Here is a 24,655-nt window from a genome sequence, read left to right as displayed (position 1 = left end):
CAGAGAGGTGGAAAATGAAGTTTAACATTGACAAATGTAAAATACTACATATGGGGAAACAGCAACCCCAGAGCAACATATCAACTCTGTGGTACTACACTGACAGTGGTAGAGAATGAAAGGGACCTGGGTGAAGATGAAGTTTTCTGAGCAGTGCAGATGGGCTGCAAGAGTAGCTCATGGTGTCTTATCAATGATCTACAGGAATTTTTCTAGCCAGGGACAAGAAGGTGATTATTCCCTTATATAAGGGAATGGTCAGGCCATACTTTGAGTACTGTGTACAGGTCTGGAGGCCTCAATTCAAGAAGGATGTAGAGCTGCTGGAACAAGTACAGAGAAGAGATACAAGATTAGTGAATGGAACAAGGGATTGCTCTTATGAAGAAAGGCTTAAGTTTTGCAAATTACAGCATCTGGAGACTAGGCACCAGCGAGGTGATCTGATAGAGGTGTATAAAGCCTTGAATGGTTTGAGCATGCTCAATGCTGATGGGATTCTGCCTCATGCTCATAATAATCACCTGATAGGGCATAAATTCTGATTGAGGAAAGACAGATGTCGGATAGATGTGCGTAAATTTGCCTTTAGCCAGCGGGTAGTTGGTTGGTGGAACAGACTTCCATCCCTTGTTGTGGAAGTTGATAGCCTAAATAAATTTAAGGCTCAGCTGGACAGGTATTTCGAACGAACAGAGGGGTGAAGTGGAAGGTTTTTTTTGGCTGATGCTGCATAAGCTTGCTTTCTTGCATCATACGCCTCTACTACTAATGTTACTAATAAGCTTCCATGTCACCCATTAATTTATATGTATTCCATGCATTTTTCTTCTCTGCCACATGTCTTATTAGTTCAACTGACATCAATTTAGGTCTAAACCTTGAACAATATTTCTTAGTTGGTATGTAAAGCCTAGTAGCTTCCAAGATTAATTCTTTCCTTACCATTTTGAATTTGCTATTGGTAACAGCTGCGCCTCCATAGCCAAGTAGGCAGGAGCGGCAGGCGTAGCACACGCTTCTTGATTAGACCGGGGTATCAAGCCTGTGACTACCAAATACGGAGGATGCAGAAAGGTCAGGGAATGGCCACCACATATCCTCAGAGCAATATGGCCTTAGTTGCTAATGCTCCTAAAAACCAAATAACAACAACAACTGTTGGTTAACCTCATCCGTCGTTCCCACTGTACAGAATTTAAATACTGTCTCAGACCTCCATAGTCGCCGTCACGAAAGCAAAAATCCTTCCCTTCACCCTTGATGGTAGTTACCTCTTTGAATAAATCCCACTTCTGCACACTGTGATCACTGCCACCTAATGGTTCCTTTACTGTATATTCTTAATGCATGAAGAATCACTACTGATAATCAGATCAAGAGTATTACTCCCTCTAGTTGCCTCCCGAACATGCTGATGTAGAAAACAATCATCCAATAAATCCACAAAAGCCTTGCTAGTGTGTGTGATCAACCCACAAATTCCAGTTAATATCCAGGAAATTAAAATCTCCCATTATAAGACTCTGATTTACTGGCCCACTCTATTTCCCTGTACAGTTTTTATTTTACTCGTCAGTCATTAGGCCTACAGCACACCAAATGGGCACCTCTGTAGCCAGGTGGGTAGGAGGATCAGCGCATAGCGCACGCTTCTTGATTAGACCAGGGTTTCAGCCCGTGACCACCAAATACGTAGGATGCGGAAAGATCAGGGAATGACCACCGCACATCCCCAGAGCAATATGGCCTTAGTTGCTAATGCTCCTAAAAACCAAATAACAACAACAACGTCACACCAAACTGACTCAACACTGCACTGTCCAGCAATATCGACTGGCTGCACTTCCTTGGATTTTATGTGTTTCTTAACTAATAGCATAACCCCCTCCTTCCTTCCTGTACACATTGTACTCCCCAAATTCCAGTTCTGCATTTATATCTGAATCTGTGTGACACCACCACTCCGATATCACAACAATATCTGCCTTTGATATTTTGACCAACACCTCAAATTCAACAAATTTATTTACAAAACTCCTGGCATTGGTGTACAAGCAAGTATACATGCACTTGTTCCTATTCTTAGCTAGCTTAACACAACCCATGTGTTTACTTGTACCGCAATGACTCACAGCATTCTCGGAAATATCCTGCATCTTGTTTTCCAGGCTGCTGCTCATTCCAATAGAATCAGTGCAAGAATCACTTTCACCTCTGCCAGCGGCTACTGTTAATCTATTAGTCTGTGTATCCCCACCCAAGCTAGCAGTGTTAGACCCACCTAACACTGCCTTAATAGCATCAGCAAATATTCTCACACCCTTTCTATTTAAGGGTATCCCATCCCTGTAGAAGCAGTGTCTCCTGTTAACAAACACAGATCAGGCTGAGAAAAATTCTACCCTTTGCACCTTGCACAATCTCTCCAGGGCCGAATTGATCGACAAGGCTCTCATCATATACTCCCTCCTATCAAGTCTGGGCAGAATTGCAGACACTTTCAAATTCAACCCTAATTCACAGCTTTTTTTCAACAGTGACCTGTACTTATTAAGTTATTCTGCCGGTCTCTTACTGTTAATATCATTAGTGCCAACATGTACAACAATATCATCTTTTGTGCTGTTAAAAGATGATATCTTCTCTACAATGTCATCAACCTTTGCCCCTGGCAGACATACCCTGGTCCTGTTCCATCTATCCTTTTTACACAATATGTTCCCCGTTTCCCTGACAATAGAGTCACTGACAACTACTAGTTGCTGTGGGACCAACGCATCCTGCATTGGGGGTTGCCACTGTGTTGTGTAATGATCAAGTGCAAGCTCTGGCATTGATGTGGGCAGCTGAGAGTTGATGGGCTTCTAGGTTTAGATCCTTCGAGAGCATCCTCCCTATCCTTCAAGTTCTCTTTACATCGTGCATACACAAAGACATTCCTCTTGTCAATATCATGTCCCATTCCTGATTGCTCCACAAACATCAAAAAAACAGTGCAATTTAAAAGGCTGTGATTCAGAGAGCAACTTCTCCCCCCCCCCCTGTTCTCCCGAGCACAGCACTCCCATTAACTTGAGCCTTTTGCTTTGCTGCTCTGGTCTGAGTCATGATTTCAATTCAATTTCAATAAAATTTCAATTTCAGTACAATATTATAACCCTAAGCTTATATCCCAATGCAGTTATAACACTATATATATATATATATATATATATATATATTTTTTTTTTTTTTTCAGTATCAAGTATTATCTCCGAGTTACATTATATAACTTCCATATCAAGTTATGTATTAAATTAATAATGTTTGTAAAAGGTTATGTGTATTTAGTTAAAAAAGTACCATTTAACTGACAATGAAGTTTAACAAGATTAATAAATTTTACTGATTAATTGATATTATATAATGATATTAATAGATATAATGTTCTATTGTATAACAATGGCGGCAAGTTACGAACAGTAAATCTATTGACACCAAGTATTAATTATCTTCCAAAATCTCACTATCTAAATTCAGAATAAACCAGGGTCTATAAGCTACTTATAGAAAATAATTTAATATAACAATTAAGTCAATAAAGTGGCTAAATATAGCTAAAAACTTTGCGTTGGCCGGAGCTGCAAAACTTGTAAAAAACATGGATTGAATACCCTTACCCGATACCCTTACCGTTATATTAAAGGAGGCAACAAAGGAAGTAAGCAAACTCTTAGCCATAATTATGAGCGCTTCCTTGGACTCAGGGAAGGTCCCCATGGACTGGAGGTGTGCAAATGTATCACCAATTCACAAAGGGCTCTTTGTGAATTGGTGATACACATAACCACTTATGATATGGGAATTGGATTTTTTTTTTTGTGACACTATATATCTTGTTTTCTTGCATTATTTTCCAAAACTTACACTAAATATAATATCCTGTGCTTCAGTTACATTATATGTTATGTGGATAGCCTCTGTGATATGTATAAAACAAACAAATATTATTTGTGTTTGTCAATTTCTATTGTTTGATTTTAATGAAATTTGGCACAGGTTGATGAATCATTCTAAAATGGCCAAATATAAAATTTCATGAAAATCCATCCCCCGAGAAGCTAGTTATTACAAGTAGACAAACAGACAGACAGATGGAAATGGTGAAGACAAATAGGCACTGTACAAATAAATGCTAGTACACCTAAAGAATCTGCATTAATCAAAGTCTCTACAGCCTGTGGAAGTCCAAGTCAAAATTGGATATCACAAAGAAATATGTTACATATGTTGTCTACATTTTATGATGTTCCTGTAGACAAGGCCCTTTAATTTCTCAGAAAGTTTATCTCCACCTCTATAGTAGCACACCCTATCATATTTCAGTAATTCTTCATTTTTGATACTGTTAATGTTAACATTATTCTCAGAGATCTTTAATTTGTGTCTGTGTATATCCATCACATTTTAACTTAATGGGTGCACACAGATGGATAACGGTTGCAATTTTCTATTGAATAAAAATTTAGCTCGTCAAGAAACATGATATATGTGTTGTACACTAGGACCAACACTATTTCTAAAGGTTACAATCACAAAATCTTTACTTAAGGTACGGTAGATTCAGTCTCAGCAGCGATTCTGGATGTCAGCTAATCTGGCGAGAGGTTGGCACACAGTATCACCCTGCGAACATCACTGAAAGGGATCGATATGTCGGTCGAGATGTTCTCATCTGGGGACGCGCTCTCTTGGATGGACGTACACAACTCCAGATACTCACGTGGGGAAGTATTACCTCAGTGCACGCTACTGAGGTAATACTTCCCCACGTGCATCTGTTCTGAGGTGCCATTGGCCCCAAGTTCGTGTTTATGGATGATAATGGACACCTCCATCGCCCTGCAGCTGTTGATATATGCTTTTGGAAAGTGAGGACATTGTTCGTACGGATTGGCCTGCCCGTTTCTCCTGATCTAAATCCCATCGAACACATATGGGAAGCTCTGGGGAGACACCTAGCGGTACGTCCACACCCACCAGAAAATATTCACCAGCTGAAGATAGTGCTGACAGAGGAATGAATGATATTACTGCAAGAACTTATTAACAGCATTCTTCTAAGTATGGACAGGCGGTACAAAGCCTGCATCGACATTAGGGGTTGCCATATCTCCTACTGAGAACCACCTCTTCCCTTTGTTCCATCTTTGGCAGTGATGCATCTGTATCATGGCAGCCAGTGCTATGTTGCCATTTTTGAATCAAGTCCCTCTGTACCGTTTTGTTTCCGTTGTTGTGTCGATGTTGTTTCCTACTTCATTTCTGTACCTCACGAGGTTCCATTGGTATGCTTTTCCCATATCCAGGCCACTCCTATGAGAAGCTACAGGTGAAAACCTGACTTGTCCTTAAATTTTGCACACCAGTGTAGTATCAATACAATGTGCCTACTCAATGGCGCAACAGACTCCACTCTTCTTGGAGACAAGTTGATGTTTCAAAATTTATATAATACCATTTGCAAGAAGGCTAACCAAGGGAAAGACAAACTTCACTGTTTTCCTTTTTCAAAAAATATGCAGGTATGTATTAAATTTTATATCAAATCTTGTCACACTTTATATACATTTATAAGTATGAATGCAATATATATTAATTGTATGTAATTAGAATTTTATTATATTTATGAGCATTTCTTTCATTTTGCAGATTACTCAAAGTTTCGATTATCTGGAAAATTTCCTCAAAAAAAACTAATTTTTTATTTAGAGCATTCTCTAATTAAAATAGTAAAAATAATAATACCTTGATTATAGCTTATTTTAAAAAATAATGAAACATTAAATGATTAAAATTATAAGCAACTTACTTTCACAATAAGAGCCTTCTTTTTTGAGTTTTCAGGAATATTCAATTTCAAGAAGCCAAAAAAGCGACTGAAAGAAACAAGATAAAATATATTAATTTTGAGTTTCATAGATTATAAAATACTCTCCTTACATTTCAGGGGTGTGCAAAAGTCTAATATAATAAAAGTAATAATTAGAAAGATATTTTGTGTTTGAATGGTTCTAATAAAATTGAATAAAATGAAATTTTAAACCAAATTCTATTTGGTTTAAAATTCCCCACCACTTTTAAAAACTCTTGAAAGTTACAAGCAAAATTATTAAAATGTGTACCCAAGCTTGATATACTGTAGAATAAAAATTATTGCTATATATTAGTATTACTAGTATTATAATAATACTAATTTTTATTGGTATATTTCTCTACTAATAATATTGCAAATAATAATGATTTTACTATACTAATAATACTAATAATAATGTTTCTTGTAGTGTTTCCCCATAAATTTCCTTTATTTTGTCTTCTTCAAATCTTGATGTATTTAGCATTGTTCTATAGTTCGTTGGCTTCGTATTTTTAAATTTCCATTTAATTGTCCATGTATATTTATGTTGATATAAGTGGTAGAACCGTGTGTTGGTGATGAATAATTTGTTTTCTTTGCAGAAGTTCAAGAGTTCTTCTCGCTCGCTTCTATCTCCTATCCCGAATTTTCCTAATACGTCACTGAAGTCTGTCAAAAAGCCTCCAACTTTTGCATTAAAGTCTCCCATTATTATTAAAATATTTTTTTTGTTTGTGTTATCTATGGTTTCTTGTAGGTCTGAATAGAAGGAAGCTATCTCTGTGTCATCATGTGAGGAATCTTCATGTATATACATGAGGAATCTTCATGTATATACATGAGGAATCTTCATGTATATACCTTCAGGAATCTTCATATTATTTTTATGAAGATTCCTTTTTCTTTAGGGGTGCCTCCGTAGCCAGGTGGGCAGGAGCATCAGTGCATAGCACACGCTTCTTGATTAGACAGGGTTTCAAGCCCGTGACCACCAAATACGGAGGATGTGGATAGGTCGGGGAATGCCCACCGCATATCCCCGGAGCAATATGGCCTTAGTTGCTAATGCTCCTAAAAAAAAAAAAACCAAACCTTTTTCTTTACCTTTTATACTTAAACCTATCATTCTTGAGCTGTGTGGGTAAATTTATTTTACTGAATTTAATAGATATTTCTTTACTATGAAAGCAACTCCTTCTCTATGTATGTTGTGTTTTCTCCCTGAGTAAAATATTCTTCCATCTGTTGTATCCAGTGTTCCTTCTTCTGTCCAATGTGTCTCTGACATTCCTACAATATTCCATTTGATCCTTTTCAATTCTTCTTCTACCAGTTTTATTTTTCCAGGCTTGTAAAGCGATCTTATATTTAGTGTTGAAAGATACATTTGGGTTTTGGCTGACCACATAGCTTCACAGCTGTTCTCCATGGTCTAAGAACAGCCACATCGGTTACCCTGTATGCAGTAGTATGAATGTTTATCTGACAATGGCTGAGATCCATAGGGTTTAGGGCAGATAATGCAGCCGGCTTACCATTCCTCTACTGCATAGTCACAATTTAGATGGGACCAGTATCTTGGAGATTGCTATATTACTGATATACAGAAATGACAAATAATATTTTAAGCAAACCTATGTGCTCACAAATGTGCATAGCAATATGATTAAAAAATAAAAACTGTGTGGTTTACTGCATTCAGTTTTGATCATGAGGACCTTTCTGTTCCTATTGAAGCCCATAGACTAAGCTAGTGGTTTTCAACCTTTTTTTTAATAACGGCACCCCTATGTAAATTATTTTATTTTGCGGCACACCTACTCAATTTTCTGCCTGCTTGATCCGATTCTCCTCTCTCTCTGTATGTATATATATATATATATATATATATATATATATATATATATATATATATGTTATATGATATTTATTACAATAATATCTTCTTCAAGAGGAGTGTTTCCATTTACAATGGGCTCCTCAGCCTACAAGTTATTTCTTGTTAGGAATTTTTTTCCCGCCATAAAGTGCGGTTCAAGGTGTCTTGGTCGGTTAAGCCTCGGGCTGTAATGCACTCCCGTACTCCATCCATCCATGTTCTCCTAGGTCTTCCTCTTCTCCTTCTTCCAGGAGGTATCCATTCCAGGATAGCCTTTGGATATCTTTGGATATCTTTATTTTGTATATTTTTTCCCTTAGGAAAAAACACGTATGAAGGAAGGTTGTTCCAGAAAATGGCAGTTGAAGAATAAACAAGGAAGATGAAAAGTTGGTTCTGTGAGTTTGAAGTTGGACAGTAAATGGATGTTAAATTACCAAGTTGTGATCTGAGGTGCCTAAAGGACCACTCACTTTGACCGTGTACTTAGAAGGGTTGTTTGTGAGAAAAAGATCAAGCAGGTTAGCTGTATGGTTAGGACAGTCCGGTATTCTATCAGTATCTCGACCAGCTGGGTTTGTGTGACTAGACAACGGAAGCCAGCTGGAGTTGTGAACATTAAAATCACCAAGGAAAATTACCTTATAGGAAAGTTGGACTGGAGAAAGTCAAGTTGCAAAGAGAGGAAGTCAAAGTTCCAAGTGATTAGTGGAGTTGGAAGAATGGTAGAGAAAACAGGTGAATTTGACAGAATGAGGTAGAGAGATTTTAAGCGAGAGAAGATTGAAAAGAGGAGATTCCAAATTACCAAGTCTCTGACAGAGGATATAGGAACAGACATATGCACAAGTACAACCTCTGAGGCGAAAGGAATCATACAGCGAATAATTGGATAACTGACACAAGCAGTAGTTGAATCAACCAATAACTGAGATTCTGTCAGACTGTAAGTAGAAATGGACATCGCTGAGATTAGAACTGAGAACACGTATATTTGTGAAATGAACTAGGAAGTGTTTGGAAGGTTTAGATCTTTTCGCAGATAGGTTTGCTCTATTAGTTTGACAATTCAAAGTGAATGAGGGTTTAACTTGTAGAAGCCATATGGCTTTTCTAACTGAAATTTATAAATTTATCTAAATCTTTATCAAATTAAAATCTGACCACATATGGTTAAAGAATTTTCAGCTCCAGGAAACCGATAAGTTTTTGAGAAATTTTTTTCCATTTTATTGACCTAATTATTATAATTGTTAAATCATATTCTATAAGTAGCTTTATAGTCCTAGTTATGTCCTTAGTTTATTTTGAATTTAGCTGGACATTTTGTAGGTTACTACTTAATATACGTAGAACTTTTGTATCATTTGGAATTTGCTGTCATTGTTATAGTATTGTAGAGTGAGTGGTAGGGGAATTCTAATTTTTAATTGTGGTAAATATGTAGCTCTAAAGCTTGAATCACGTAGGTTGGAGCTAGTAGGATAATTTTCTTATTATCAAATTAACATTTTTTTAATGAATACCATTAATTAATTTAACATTGTGATCGTTACGGTAATGCGTAACATATATCTCAAACTCAAGAGCATAAGGTATAACATAACTAGTATAATACATATTACTGAATTTAGGAATCTGTTAGCTTAGTGTAATATTCTCAATTAATCTTATTAATTCTCAGTATTAATCAAATTGTATTTAAATAGAAATCATGCCTAGACTAGAGCAGCAAAGCAACATGCACAAAGTAGTGGGAGTGCTGTGGCACAGGGGTGAACTGAAGGCGGGCATTCTCCAACACATTACAGTTTAAAAAAACATGCAATTTTTGTGAAATGTTTGCAGCACTTTCTGGAACAGGACACGATCTAGCCAAGGAGAATGTTTTTTTTTGAGTGCTAGGTGCAGAGAGTGCGAAGGTATTAGGTGCCAACTCAGCATTTTGATGGGCGTCTATGTGAGTTTCAAGAGTAGGGAGATGTCTCGAATAAATGAAAACTGGACCCATCAAACTCTCAGCTGCCCAACTCAATGCCAGGGCTCATTCTTGTGCATCAGGTAACACATAGGCAATTCCCAGGGAAAAATGCACAGGTCCCACAGGAGATAGCTGTTGTTGGTGACTGTGCTGTCAGGAAAATATATTGTGCAAAAAGTATAGGTGAAATAAGACTAGGGTATGTCTGTCAGGGGCAAAAGTTGAAGACAGAGCAGATATTATCTTTTAAAGGCACAAAAGGTGATATTGTTGTACACATTAGCACTAATGATATTAAAAGTATGAGATCTGCTGAGTTACTTAACAAGTGGTGACATGGAGAAAAAGTTGAGTTAGGATTAAATTTGAAAGTGTCTGCAATTCTGCCAAGGCATGACAGGAAGGAGAGAGAGAGAGAGAGAGAGAGAGAGAGAGAGAGAGAGAGAGAGAGAGAGAGAGAGTATATGATGAGAGCCTTGTCAATCAATCAATTTAGCTCTGGACAGATTATGCAAGACTGATGGGGCAGAATTTTTCACAGCATGGTCTGTGCTTTTTAACAGAAGAGACTGCTTCTAAAAGAATAGGAAACATTTATATAGAAAGGATGCAAGAATATTTGCTGATAATATTGAGACAGCGTTAGATGGGTAGGAAAACTGCTAGCTTGTGGGGATACACAGACTAATAGATTTAACAATAGCTGCAGGCAGAGGTGAAAGTGATTTTTGCACTGTTTCTATTGGAAAGTGCAGCAACCTGGAAAGCAAGGTGCTGAGGATTTCAAGGTCCGCTGTGAGTCATCATGGACCAGGCAAATACATGGACTGTGTTAAGGTAACTAAGAGTAAGAACAGGTGCACATATACCAATGCTAGGAGCACAGTTAATAAATTTGATCAGGATGAAGTGTTGGTGAAGTAATCAAATGGGGATATCAAAGGTGTGATGTCACTTAGATATAAGGGATGCAGAATTTGATTATGGGGGTACAGTGTGTACAGAAAGAACATTCCAATTAAAGACATAATTACCCCACCCTCCAAACCAAAGTTATAGCTAACACTTTAATTACATCTAAGCTGTGAAATAAATTCTTTTATTTCATAAAATAAATAAATACAGGCAGTTCTCACTTTATGAGTTTTTTTTTCAAGTATTGAGTATCAACAAAATCGAAAATATGAACAATGCAAAAATATACAAAAAATGAATGTTAAACATTCATAAATACCGCATTTCAAACCATGCGCGTAACTATACAATACAGGGCACCCAGCTTCACGATATTAATCCGTTACCATTGTATCGCAAAAATATCGTAATGCGAATCCAATAACACATTATTTTTTGTTAATTCATTCCACGACCTCGGAAGTTCAAATTTTCGTATATAACTCGGCAAAACGTCGTTTTTATAGTGCAAATTGTATTAGTTACCAATTCAAATCATTAAACGCACTAAACTTTTATCATTATTATATGTTATAAGAACCAATTTTGAACGGCTTTGTGATATTTTTCTAAAGAACATTTCTGGAAGTCACGACCATAAAAACAATTCGCACTTTCCGGTTTACTGGGCTTTTCTGTTAACTGCAAACAATTATAAACGGTAGTAAACTCGATGTTACTGCATTTATGAAATACCAATAGCTGGAATTGTGTTGGTTTTTTACGTTATTATGGTGAAATGTGTTTGCCCTTTACTGGAATCTTCAATCGTATAAAAAACAAATAAATTTTCAGAATCTTCTCTTCAATCTTTTTTTTTTAAAAGCTTCGTAAACTTGTTACTCCACAAATCGTGTTAGCTACAATTTGTGCGTTCTGTTAAGAAAATGCTTGTGTATGCTATTGAAATTTAGGCAAAGGTAAAGAAAGCCAACACAAGAAGGATGAGAAACGTCAGATACCAGAAAATTAGTTTCCCGATATGGCACTCTAGCACTGCTCGCTCGGTAAACAGACGGTAGGTATTATCGGTCTGGAGCAAAGTCAAGAACGATATACTGATTGACAGGTAGGCATGGCAAACAATGTGCTGATTGGTGCACGAACACAACACACGATAACATCAGGTTAGTATCATTTTAGTAGCACTAATGGTAATTTTCCCTAATGAACGCTTTCAATAATGGTCCTTGAGATACATTATTGAAAGCGTTCAATAGGTCCTTGAGGTTGTCACAGACATTCTCTCAGATATGCCAGACAAGCTGTACTTGCTACCTGGGAGTCTAAAACGCTGATGGAACTGATATTCGGGTGACACTCAAGTCAAGTGGACCCAATTTCGGCGAAGTCCGGACGGTCTGTGACAGCCAAATCCTCTGCTTGCACCTTCACGATGGTGGGACTGTTAGTAATCCTGGGTATAACCTCCATGCACAAGTACATGGTGGGTGACCACCCAGGTGTGAACCAACATAAGCAGGGGTCGAGGTGTGGCGCCCACACCACATGGAGGAACGCCGCCCCTCTATGTTACCAGGCAGTACTAGGTGGTAGATGACTCTCATCAACCGGTGAAATACCACCACTTTGCTTATTGGAGGCTTGAAGTGGTGGAAACCATGTTTAGTCTCCAGAGCTAAGTTCCGGCCAACCCTTCCCTATCTCTTCCATCATGCAGTATGATTGATGACTTTTGAGGTTATGATGAACGTCGTGGCGAGATCCAATATTCCTTACATTTCAAGGGTACAGCTCTAAAACGGTGTTCGCAGGCCGGCCGCTAGTTAGTACACCGGACTGAACCTATTGGTAACTCTCTAGGAAGCTTCCGGATCAGCTAGAGTATAATCTTGCTACCTCTACTCTGCCAGATAGTGACTGGAGGGAGTCCGAGTAGTGTGTATGCGGAGAGCATTGTCGAGGCCACGTTATGTCAAGGATCTGGGTATATTCTTACCACATGTACGCCATATCCAAAAATTTCATTACTCATACAGCATGTCCCACCTACTTTTTCTTACTATTGAATACACCATGAATTGTCAACCTAATAGAGCAAGCTTATCTGCAAAAAGATCTAAACCTCCCAAGCACTTCCTAATTCATTTCACAAATATACGTGGTCTCAATTCTAATCTCAACGATGTCCATTTCCACTTGCAGTCTGCCAAACCCCATGTACTTTTTCTGACAGAATCTCAGTTATCAGTTGATTCATCTACTGCTCATCTTAGATGCCCAAATTATTCGCTGTATGATTCCTTTCGCCTCAAAGGTGGTACTTGTGCATATGTCCGTTCTGATATTCCCTGTCAGAGACTTGGCAATTTGGAATCTCCTCTCTTTGATCTTCTCTGGCTTAAAATCTCTCTACCTCATTGCGTCAAATTCATCTGTTGTCTCTACCGTTCTCCCAACTCCACTAATCACTTGGAGCTCTTTGACTTCCTCTCTTTGCAACTTGACTTTCTCCAGTCCAACTTTCCTAACAGTGAAGTAATTTTCCTTGGTGATTTTAATGTTCACAACTCCAGCTGGCTTCCGTTTTCTAGTCACACCGACCCAGCAGGTCTAGATGCTGAAGCTTTTGCAATTACTAATACCGGACAATCCTAATCATACAGCCAATATGCTTGATCTTTTTCTCACAAACAACCCTTCTAAGTACACGGTCGAAGTGAGAGGTCCTTTAGGCACTTCAGATCACAACTTGGTGATTGTCTCTTCTCCAATGGAACCTTTATCTCATGGCTATTCCCAACCACGTATTTTTTGGCATTACAAGAATCAAAATGGGATGACCTGCGAGACTTCTTTTCTTTGGTCGGATTACTGTTTCAAAACTTCTGATGTCGACATTTGCTCAGATCGTGTCAGTGAAATTATTCTTCCAGGAATGGAATCCTTTATCCCACACTCCACTTTAAAATCTCGTCCTCTATCTAAACCTTGTTTTTCCAATAAATGTGCTAAGGCTGTCCAAGAGAAGAATGTTGCATATCGTAATTGGCTTGTTTCTAATTCTTCAGTTTCTAATTCTTCAGTTTCATTTTCTGCCTACACCAAAGCTCGCAACAGTTGTAAAGCAGTTATTAATCAGTCCAAATTAGAGTTTGAACAGGCTAAGAGTAGAAAACTTGATTCTTGCCCTAATGGTAGCCGAGCATTCTGGTCTCTTGCCAAAGCTATTGGCCGCAACTTTTGCCCATCTTTGCTCCCACCTCTGTCCAAACCAGATGGTTCTGTTGCCACTTCAGCCAAGGATAAAGCTGACCTGCTAGCATCCCATTTTTCTTCCAGCTCATGTATTAATGAACTTGGTAAAACACCTCCCACCATTCCCAACACGGTCCATTCAATGCCTCCTGTGGCCTTCCGTCAAAAGGATATCAGAAGGATTTTGATGAATCTTGATGCTAAGAAAGCTCCAGGTCCTGATGGTATTTCTCCACTTGTTCTCAAAATCTGTGCTCCTGAACTTACTCCTATTCTTTGCCGCCTTTTTTCATTTTCTTATTCCAAAGGTGTTTTTCCTTCTGCTTGGAAATTTGCTCATATCCAGCCAGTTCCTAAAAAAGGGTGACAAATCCCTCCCATCCAATTATCGTCCCATTGCAATTACTTCTACTCTTTCTAAAGTAATGGAGAAATCAATTAAACGCCAAATCTTAAATTACCTAGAAACCTTCCGTCTGATCAATGACCACCAGTATGGATTCCGTCAGTGTCAATCCACTGGAGATATTCTGGCTTATGTTACCCATTTATGGACTAATTCAATGGAAAGGTTCGGTGAGACACAAGTAGTTGCTCTTGACATCTCAAAGGCTTTGCATCGTGTTTGGCATAAAGGTCTTCTAAACAAGCTTCCATCTTATGGTTTGCCAACTGTTTTTGGTAATTGTTTTTATCCAGTTTTCTCTCTGATCGCTCACTGAGGGTGATGGTAGATGGCTCTCTGTCTTCTAACTTCTCCATTAATGCCGGTGTCCCCCAAGGTTCAGTTCTTTCCCCCACTCTTTTCCTCTTGTATATCAATGACCTTCTTCCATTGACTGGAAATCCTATCCATAGTTTTGCCGATGATAGCACATTGCATTCAACTTTCCATTTTGAGAAACCTTGTCCTGCTCAATCAGCTTCAACTTCTCGAAAATCTGCTACCAATTCCTTAAATGCCGATCGTCAGGTAATTCTCCAGTGGGGCAAAGACAAGATTTCAACCATTCTAAAACTCAGTCTTGTCTTATATCTCACAAAAAGGATTCTTCTGCTCCTATGCTTATCTTTAGTGACACTCCAATTTCTAGGCAAAATGATATATCTCTTTTGGGGATTACCCTGACTTCTAATTCTCTTGGCACAAGCACATTACAAATATTGCTTCCTCTGCATCTAAAAAACTTGGTTTTCTCTTTCGATCTCGGCGCTACTTTTCTTCCAAACAGCTGCTCACTCTGTATAAATCGCAAATCCGCCCTGCCATGGAATATTGTTTCCATCTGGGGTCGTGCCCCCAATACCTCTCTCAGGCTTCTTGATTCAATTCAGAAGAGGGCAGTTAGATTAATTAATGATTCATCTCTAACAGAGTCTCTCCACTCACTTTCTCATAGACGCACTGTTTCTGCTGCATGCCTCTTCTACAGATACTTCCATGGGCACTGTTCTTCTGAATTGGCTTCTATAATTCTGTTCTCTCTTTCAAAACAGTCCGAACACATGCCGCCACTAGCCAACATCCATTTACTGTCCAACTTCAAACCCACAGAACCAACTTTTCATTTTCCTCATTTATTCATTCAACTGCCATTTTCTGGAACAACCTTCCTTCATACGTATTTCCTGAAAATTACAATCTACAGAAGTTCAAGTCCAATGTCAACAAATATTTTCTTTCATCTTCTTAACCTCAAACCCAAGCACGGTACTAAGTACTATAGGTTCTAATACCTCTCGTGTTTGGGGTTCACATAAAAAAAAAAAAAAAAAAAATGGTGAAAAAAGGTCAGGTTACCTCCACTTGAATCCCATGGGAGCTTGAACCCCTCCCGAAGTGAGGGGGTAACCTAACCTTTTTTCTTTAGAATCACAGTCATATTTAGAAATATATTCATAAAAAAATTAATTTTTTTATGACTGTATTTTTATTCACTTGTTCAATAATATGTCCTAATGATGAAAAAAGGTCAGGTTACCTCCACTTGAATCCCATGGGAGCTTGAACCTATCCTGATATGGAGGGGGTAACCTAACTTTTTTTCTTTAGAATCATGTGGACTAGCACATAAATTGTTTATTAATAAAATATTATTTTTTTATTACTCTACTTTTATTTTTAAAGACACTCGTGCAGATACACACGTATCATAATGTCAATCAACACCTCAATCTATATATATATATATATATATATATATATAGAATTTTTCTTTCTTTTCTTATATTATTTCCTAACCTAACGTTATGTCACTAAATATAAGGAAATCATTTCTATTATTTCCTAATCTACCATTTAAGGTCAGGTTATGAAATATAACGAAAAATAAAGAAACCTTTTCCTTTTTTCGTAACCAAACCTAAATCAACAGTATAGTAAAAACACTCATGAACTCCAAAAATCTGCTTTTAATAATGAGAAAAAAAACAAAGAACATAAAAATGAACAGAATGAAAATTTTATTAATTTAGTTTTCATCAAAAAATCAACCAACGTTTTATTTACCATACAAATTTCTTCTATCTTTAAAAGATTCTTCGCTACTATTACCTGTTTACCGTTCATTTCAAAACTATTATGCACCGTTCTTTACTCATAAATACACATTATAATGCCAACCAATGACTACACAGTAGCTTGTCCTCTGTTGTGCCTACCACCAATCATTTCATCGTTTAACACGCCTACCTGTCAATCAATATATCATTCTCGATTTCGGCTCCAGATCGATAACACCTACCATCTGTTTACCGAGCAGTGCTAGAGTCCGGTGTCGGGAAACTAACTTTCCGCGCAAGTTATCTGATGTTTCTCGTCATTCTCGTGTTGGCTTTCTTTACCTTAGCTGAAATTTATAAAGAAAAGAGAAAATTATCTTGGAAATAAACGCCTCTTGCATTTTTGAAGACGACTCCTTGTGCAACAAACCAACGAGTGCTGAGCCAATAATGAGTGATCAATGAGTGTGCATTTAGTCGATGATGACGACGATGACGAATAAACATTCTTTAACATTTGTAAGTCATAAATAATTTCTCTATTATTATAATTTCCTTGATTTTACAGGCTACGTTTTCATCTCTTTAGATAAATCAATCATTGTTTAAACATCAACTAATTAGCTAACTAATTTTGTTGTTGATAATGTAACCCCTATTTTTAAAATTGTCTACGGGATATAAATTCCCACTTGACGAGTTTTCGCGGCGCCTCCATAGCCAGGTGGGCAGGAGCAGCAATGCGTAGCACAAGCTTAGACTGGGGTTCGAGCCAGTGCCCACCAAATATGGAGGATGTGGAAAGGTCAGGAAATGACCAACGCATATCCCCGGAGCAATATGGCCTTAGTTGCTAATGCTCCTAAAAACCAAATAATAACAAATAACGAGTTTTCGCGTTACAAGCGCACACTAGGAAAATGAATTAACTCGTAAAGTCGAGAACTACCTGTGCTCAATTTAACTGAACATTAAACAGGAAAAACACTAGCACTTAGCATGACTAAATGAAATAGAGCATAAGACAACTCCACTCATTCTAGTGTGTCAGGCTTCTTTTAAACAAATTAACAACAAATTTATTAAAGTAATCGAAAAGTCTTCTATTTGCAAATATGGTAGTTTACTTTGCTTCAATAGTCCAATACAGCTCTCTAATTCTGATCGTAAATCAACATAATTGTTACAGTGTAACATAACATTTTTGGATATTTCCTCCAATCCATAAGTACAAAGGCAATTCTCAATGAGAGCCAACTGAAAAACTCTCATTGCCAAACTGTACCCAGTTATGAGAAAAGCTGCATTCATACCAAACTGCTGCCAAGCTGCCTTCTTAACATCAAGAATATCTCCTCTTGGTAAAAACATGTAAGCAGAATGACCTTTCTCAGATGACATCCATCTTTGCTGCCATATATTTATCAACTCCAAAGATATCATCTCTTTCTCCCTTTTAAGGTCTATTCCTATATAGACTTTATCCAATTCAGGACATGAAGAAATATTTAAAATAGTTATTCTTAAGTCTTTCCTAAAGATTTCAGCAGCTGGTGATTCAATTTGTGATCATGTATTCCTGTATACAAGAATCAGCAAATTGTCAGCATATGCTATCATATCTACACCAAGAACCATGCTCCAGCATAGGAACCAATCACTGACCCCTGAGGACAACCTCTTATCACCTCTCTACTTATCTCCATATAACCTGTTTTAATATTTTTTTTTCTTGCACTAAAATATTCTCTATATACTGCATATTGACCAAGGAATTCAGATTGTTCTGAATTACTCAGTTTCAACAGGATGCCCTCCCACCAGATCACATCAAATGCATTATGACTTTCATAGTGCATTTGATATCACCCATCATACTCTCCTGTACAGATCTTATCATCCTACATATGGCATCCTATAGATCAACCTTTTTTAAACCATACTGTTTTTCGGTGGAAATTTCTTTTCCATTATATTTAATCAATCATTAATCAATTGATACACAGTCACTAATATATATTTAGCCATAAGAGGCAACAGAGCAATAGGACGATATGAACCTGGCTCGTGAGGCAATCTATCTTAAAATTGCAAAAATTTCTTAAAGCTGAATCAGGTCTCATCTTAAATACTCTTTTTAACACCTTAATTTCTATCAAGTCAAGGCCCAGGGACTGACCATATTTATCCCAGGCAACAGCTTCAGACACATCTTCAATAGTAAATAGTAATTCTATCCTACCTATTTCATATATAGCATTGCCTTCAATCATACCCTGCTGCTCTTGTTCAACATCATCACCTTGAATTCCTAGAAACAGTTCATCAAAGATCATGCTAACAGAATCAGCCCAATTAATCATTTCAGCTGTTCTACTTCCCTCTGTACAATTAACTTTATTAAAGTAGTATTTTTCTGTAACAATTTTAAAAACAAAGTTCCATGGGTCCCGTGATATCCACTTACCTGAACATATTGAGCAGCAGCCCAGAAAGCAAGGTGCTGGGGATTTGATTTCAGGAACTGCTGGGAGTCATGAAACAAGTAAATATATGGGCTGTGTTATAGTAACTAAGAGGAAGAACAGGTGCATGTATACTTGCATGTACACCAATGCTAGGAGTATAGTAAATAAATTTGATGAATTTGAAGTGCTGGTTAAGACATCCAAGGCAGATATTGTTGGGATATCAGAGAGATAGTGCCACTCAGATACAGGCAGTGCAGAATTGGAATTTGAGGAGTACAATGTGCACAGAAAGGACAGACTGGGTAGGAAGGGAGGAGAGATAATGCTGTTAATTAACAAAGGAGGATCAAAGGGTGACAGGAGTAATTACAGATCTATTAGGTTGGCTTCTGTTCCAGGGATAATAATGGAGTCACTGGTTAAAGAAGCATTGCAGGATCACCTAGACAAGACAGCAGTCATAACTCAGACGCAGCATGGCTTTGTCAAGGGAAGTCTTGTCTGACCAATTTGATTGGATACTATGATGTGGTCACAAAGGAACTGGATGCAAAAATTTTGATATCACATACTTGGATTTCAGGAAAGCTTTTGATACTATTGCTCATGGAAGACTCCAATTTTACAAAGTGGAGAAGTATGGCATTAAGGGCAATTTACTACAATAGATAAAAGGATGGTTGAGTGCGAGAAAACAGAGTGGTGGATACTGCTCTACGTGGAGTAATAGATATCAATGGATACTGCTCTATGTGGAGTAATGTTATTAGTGGTGTGCCTCAGGGTTTGGTGTTTGGCCCATTGTTGTTTTGTATATTTATCAATGATACTGATCAAGGTATACCAAGCTTAATGTCAAAGTTTGCAAATAATACAAAAGTTGGCAGGGTTGTTAATAACAGTAATGACAGTATGCTACTTCAACAGGATCTGAAAAAGTTGAGCAGATGGGCTGAGAAGTGGGAACTGAAGTTTAACATTGACAAATGGAAAGTACTGCATATGGGTAGCAGTAACCAGAAAGAAATGTACCAATTGGGTGGTGTTACACTCAGGGTGGTGGAGAATGAAAGAGACCTGGGGGTAATTGTATAGTCAGATATGAAGTTTTCTGAGCAGTGCAGACAGGCTGTCAGAGTAGTCATGGGATATTGCCAATGATATATAAGAATCTTGCTACCAGAGACAAGGAGGTGATTATCCCTTTGTATAAGGCAATGGTCAGGCCGCACCTTGAGTCTGGAAGTCTCATTTTTGGAAGGATGTAGAGTTGCTAGAACGTGTACCGAGAAAGGCAACAAGACTGGGAACTGTGAAGGGAACAAACGGGTGCTCTTATGAAGAAAGGCTTAAGTTCTGCAAATTGTAGCTTCTGGAGACTAGGCACCAGCAAGGCAATCTGATTGAGGTGTATAAGGCCTTGAATGGATTGAGCAGGCTCAATGCTGATGGGATTCTTCCTCTTGCTCAGATTACATACCTGAGGAAGCACAGATTCAAACTGAGAAAAGACAGTTGTAGACCAGATGTGCAGAAGTTTGCCTTTAGCCAGCTGGTATTTGATTACTGGAACAAACTTCCATCCGTTGTTGTGGAAGTTGATAGTTTAAATAAATTCAAGGCAGAACTATGAAAACATTTGGAACGAATGGATCAGTGAAATGGTAAGGTTTTTTTTTTTTTTGTGGTTGATGCTGTATAAGCTTGCTTTCTTGCATGATGTGTGTCTGCTAATATGATTTCCAAGGTAATTGCTTTGCTTTTGATATTGCACTGATATAAACTCTTAAGAGTTTATATCAGTGCAATATCAAGATGTATGATATCTGTTTATAAAGATGTATATAAACTCTTAAGAGTTTATATACATCTTTATAAACAGATATCATTTAATCTCCTATAATACTTAATATATTTCTCAACTGCTTCCTCTTTAATGTTAACTGCCTATTCTACCAAAATATAGGCCTTATTCTTATTTCTCATACTGCTTTTACAAAAAAAAAAAAAAAAAAATTTCCTGTAACTTCTCTACCTGACACAAAACAGACATTATCCCAATTAACACTAGCATTTACTTTTTATTAGCATTAGTAGAGGCATATGATGCAAGAAAGCAAGCTTATGCAGCATCAGCCAGAAAAAAAAAAAAAAAAAAACTTCCACTTCACCCCTCCGTTTGTTTGAAATATTTGTCCAGCTGAGCCTTAAATTTATTTAGACTATCAACTTCCACCACAAGGGATGGAAGACTGTTCCACCAACCAACTACCCACTGGCTAAAGACAAATTTCCAGACATCTATCCTACATCTGTCTTTCCTGAATTTGAATTTATGCCCTCTCAGGTGATTATTCTGAGCAAGAGGCAGAATCCCATCAGCATTGAGCTTGCTCAAACCATTCAAGGCTTTATACACCTCTATCAGATCACCTTGCCGGTGCCTAGTCTCCAGACACTGTAATTTGCAAAACTTAAGCCTTTCTTCATAAGAGCAACCCTTTGTTCCATTCACTAACCTTGCTGCCCTTCTCTGTATTCGTTCCAGCAGCTCTACATCCTTCTTGAAATGAGGCCTCCAGAACTATATACAGTACTCAAGGTGTGGCCTGACCATTGCCTTATACAAGGGAATAATCACCTCCTTATCCCTGCTAGAAAAATTCCTGTATATCATTGTTAAGACAACATGAGCTACTCTTGCAGCCCATCTGCACTGCTCAGAGAACTTCATATCTCCCTGCACAAATATCCCCAGGTTTGCTCTGGGGTTACTGTTTCCCATATGCAGCACTTTACATTTGTCGATGTTAAACTTCATTTGCCACTTCACAGCCCATCTGCTCAACCTTTCCAGATCCTGTTGCAGCAGCATAGTGTCAGTAGTGTCCTTAACAGCCCTGCCAATTTTTGTATCATCTGCAAACTTGGACATTAAGCTTGATATACCATCATCAATATTATTTATAAATACAGAAAACAATAATGGACCCAACACTGAACCGTGAGGGACTCCACTAATAACATTAGTCCAAGATGAGCAGTGTCCATTGATTACCACTCTCTGTCTTCTCCCCCTCAACCACCCCTTTATCCATAGCAGCAATTTGCCTCCAATGCCACACTGCTCCAATTTGTGCAGCAGTCTTCCATGTGCAACAGTATCAAAAGCCTTTCTAAGATCCAAGTATATAATATCAAAGTTATTCCCTGCATCCAGTTCTTTTGTGACTGCCTCATAGTATCCAATCAAACTGGTCAGGCAAGACTTCCCCTTAACAAAACCATGCTGTGTCCGAGCTATAACTGAAGTCTTGTCTAGATGATCCTGCAGTGCTTCTTTAACCAGTGCCTACATTAATTTTCCTGGAGCAGAAGTTAAACTCACAGGTCTATAATTACGTATGTCAGCCTTTGATCCTCCTTTGTGAATTGGGGTCACATTTGCACATCTCGAGTCCATGGGTACCTCCCCCGAGTCCAAGGAAGCTCTCATAATTATGGCTAAGTTTTGCTTACTTCCTTTGCTGCCTCCTTTAATATAACTGGATAGATCCCATCCACCCCAGGTGCCTTTCTTGTGTTTATCTTCAACAATTTCTCCTCCACTTTACTCTCAGTTATTACAAGATTATCTAGATTACTGCCAGAATTTAATATACCTCTGGCATACACCTCACTGAATAACTCCTCATTTGTGAATCTCGATGCAAAATATTCATTTGGTTGGTTAGCTACCTGAGCAGGATCATCAACAGTTGAACCATCGATATCAAGTGGACCAATCTGATTCATCCCCTTCCTTCTAGAGTTTACATAAGAAAAGAACTCTTTACTGTTTTTCTTTGCATCCTTTGCCAAAGATTTCTCATAATCTGCCTTCGCCTGCCTAACCTCCTTTGTAACTTGTTTACAGATCAACTTATATCTATCATAGGCTTCTGCGTCACTTGTTAATTTATATGTATCCCAAACATTTTTCTTCTCTCTCATATGTCTCATTAGTTCATCTGACATCCATTTAGGCCTAAACCTTGAACAATATTTCTTAGTTGGTATGTAAAGCCTGGTAGCTTCCAAGATAAGTTCTTTTAATGCTTGCCATTTTGAATGCTAAATCAAACTTTGCTGATTTTGCTGTTTGCTCAGATAATCATTCTAAATCATATTTATTTTTGGATAATTGTCATATTTTAAATGAAAAGAGATGGGATTGTGATCACTAGTTATAAAATGCTCTAAAACTCTTCAATTATACAATTTATTAAAATAGAAGTTGTATCCAATATAATCTATATAAGATTGCCCGCATATAGTTGAAAATGTAGGAGGTTGCCCATTGACATTTACATATCCTGAAGTAATAACCCTCTATCGTCAACACTGGAATGCATGGCTAGAATAATACGACACATTGTTAAAATAATACAATTTTTTTTTTTTTTTTTTTTTGGCTGGTGCAGCATAAGCCATAGGCTTTCTTGCACCATGCGGCCATTACTAATACTAACTTGTTAAATACTAATACAAAACTTTTCTAAAAAATTTATAAATGGCTCAAATAATTTATAAAGGACTCTGAGCATTGAGAAAATGGAGACCAGATAAATGCTGCCAACTATCATCAAGAAACACTACATGATCTTTAGAGAAAGATTTTACTTTTATTACAACCAAATCAGATTTCCTTACCACTAATGATACTTTTGGCTGTAACCCTTCTGAAATAATCCAGTAACTTCAGGGATATCCTCAAACAACGTGTGAAACTTTGTATGGCTCTTGTATCATGACAATATCTATATCATCCCTCTTCTCCGTTTCAAAGTTGTGATCTGCTGTTTGTTCGGCCTGTTTTTCTTAAATTTACAATTAGAACACACAGGATCACCTTTCTTTACAAAACTTAGAGATTTCTGTAATTAAGACATTTGTAGCAGTATGTTACAGAAAATACTTCCTTTACAGTACACAAATTTCCTATACAGAAAGGACAAACATAATAGGAGGAGGGGTATGCACAATTAAGAAACAAAATTAAAGGCAGTGTATCCAGTTGACATGGGGGCACCAGTGCAATGTCGAGTCAGTTTGGTGTGACATAGTACAGGGAAAATAAAAATGAGTAGGAATGGGTTATAGACCTAATGACCCTGATGAGGACAACGACCAACTGATCAGAAAAATAGAGTAGGTCAGTAAATCAGAATGTGCTTTAATGGAGGATTTTAACTTTCCAGACACTGACTCGAACTTGTGAGTTGTCACGTAAACTAGAAAGACTGGTAGATTTATCGGATTACTGTTTCCTAGAGCAGAAGGTTAGAGGCAACAAGAGAGTAAAATTCTTGATCTGCTTATCAGCAGTGATTATTCATGCATTTAGAATCTGAAGATTAAAGAACAACTAAGTGACAGTGATCAGTGTATCGATTTAGGATTTAATTAAGGATGTTTGCTGATGCTATCGAGGCAGAGTTAGGTGGGTTAGAAAACTGGGCCAGTAAATCAGTCTTATAATGGGGGATTTTAATTTCCCAGAATTTGTGGGTTAGCATTAGCATTAGTAGAGGCATATGATGCAAGAAAGCAAGCTTATGCAGCATCAGCAAAAAAAAAAAAAAAAAAAACACAAGCTCCCATTTCACCCTTCTGTTCGTTCCAAGTACATCTCCAGCTCAGCCTTAAATTTATTTAGGCTATCAACTTCCCCGACCAAGGATAGAAGTCTGTTCCACCAACAAACCACC

At 37.7% G+C, this 24,655-nt stretch overlaps 1 protein-coding gene across 1 annotated transcript in view; it reads right to left on the bottom strand.

Annotated features, from left to right (window-relative positions):
• The window catches only part of Utx (Utx histone demethylase), a 758,689-nt gene that overhangs the window by 703,305 nt on the left and 30,729 nt on the right, over nucleotides 1–24,655 (bottom strand). The window contains exon 2 of the mRNA XM_090377749.1: nucleotides 5,855–5,921. Within this exon, the coding sequence (XP_090233875.1) occupies nucleotides 5,855–5,921 (67 nt within the window). The remainder of the gene's footprint in view (nucleotides 1–5,854; nucleotides 5,922–24,655) is intronic.

This window comes from Mastigoproctus giganteus, chromosome 1 (genome assembly GCF_048544385.1).
Source record: "Mastigoproctus giganteus isolate SK-2022 chromosome 1, ASM4854438v1, whole genome shotgun sequence".
Taxonomy (NCBI): domain Eukaryota; kingdom Metazoa; phylum Arthropoda; class Arachnida; order Uropygi; family Thelyphonidae; genus Mastigoproctus; species Mastigoproctus giganteus.
This window is presented reverse-complemented; position numbering and strand designations above follow the sequence as displayed.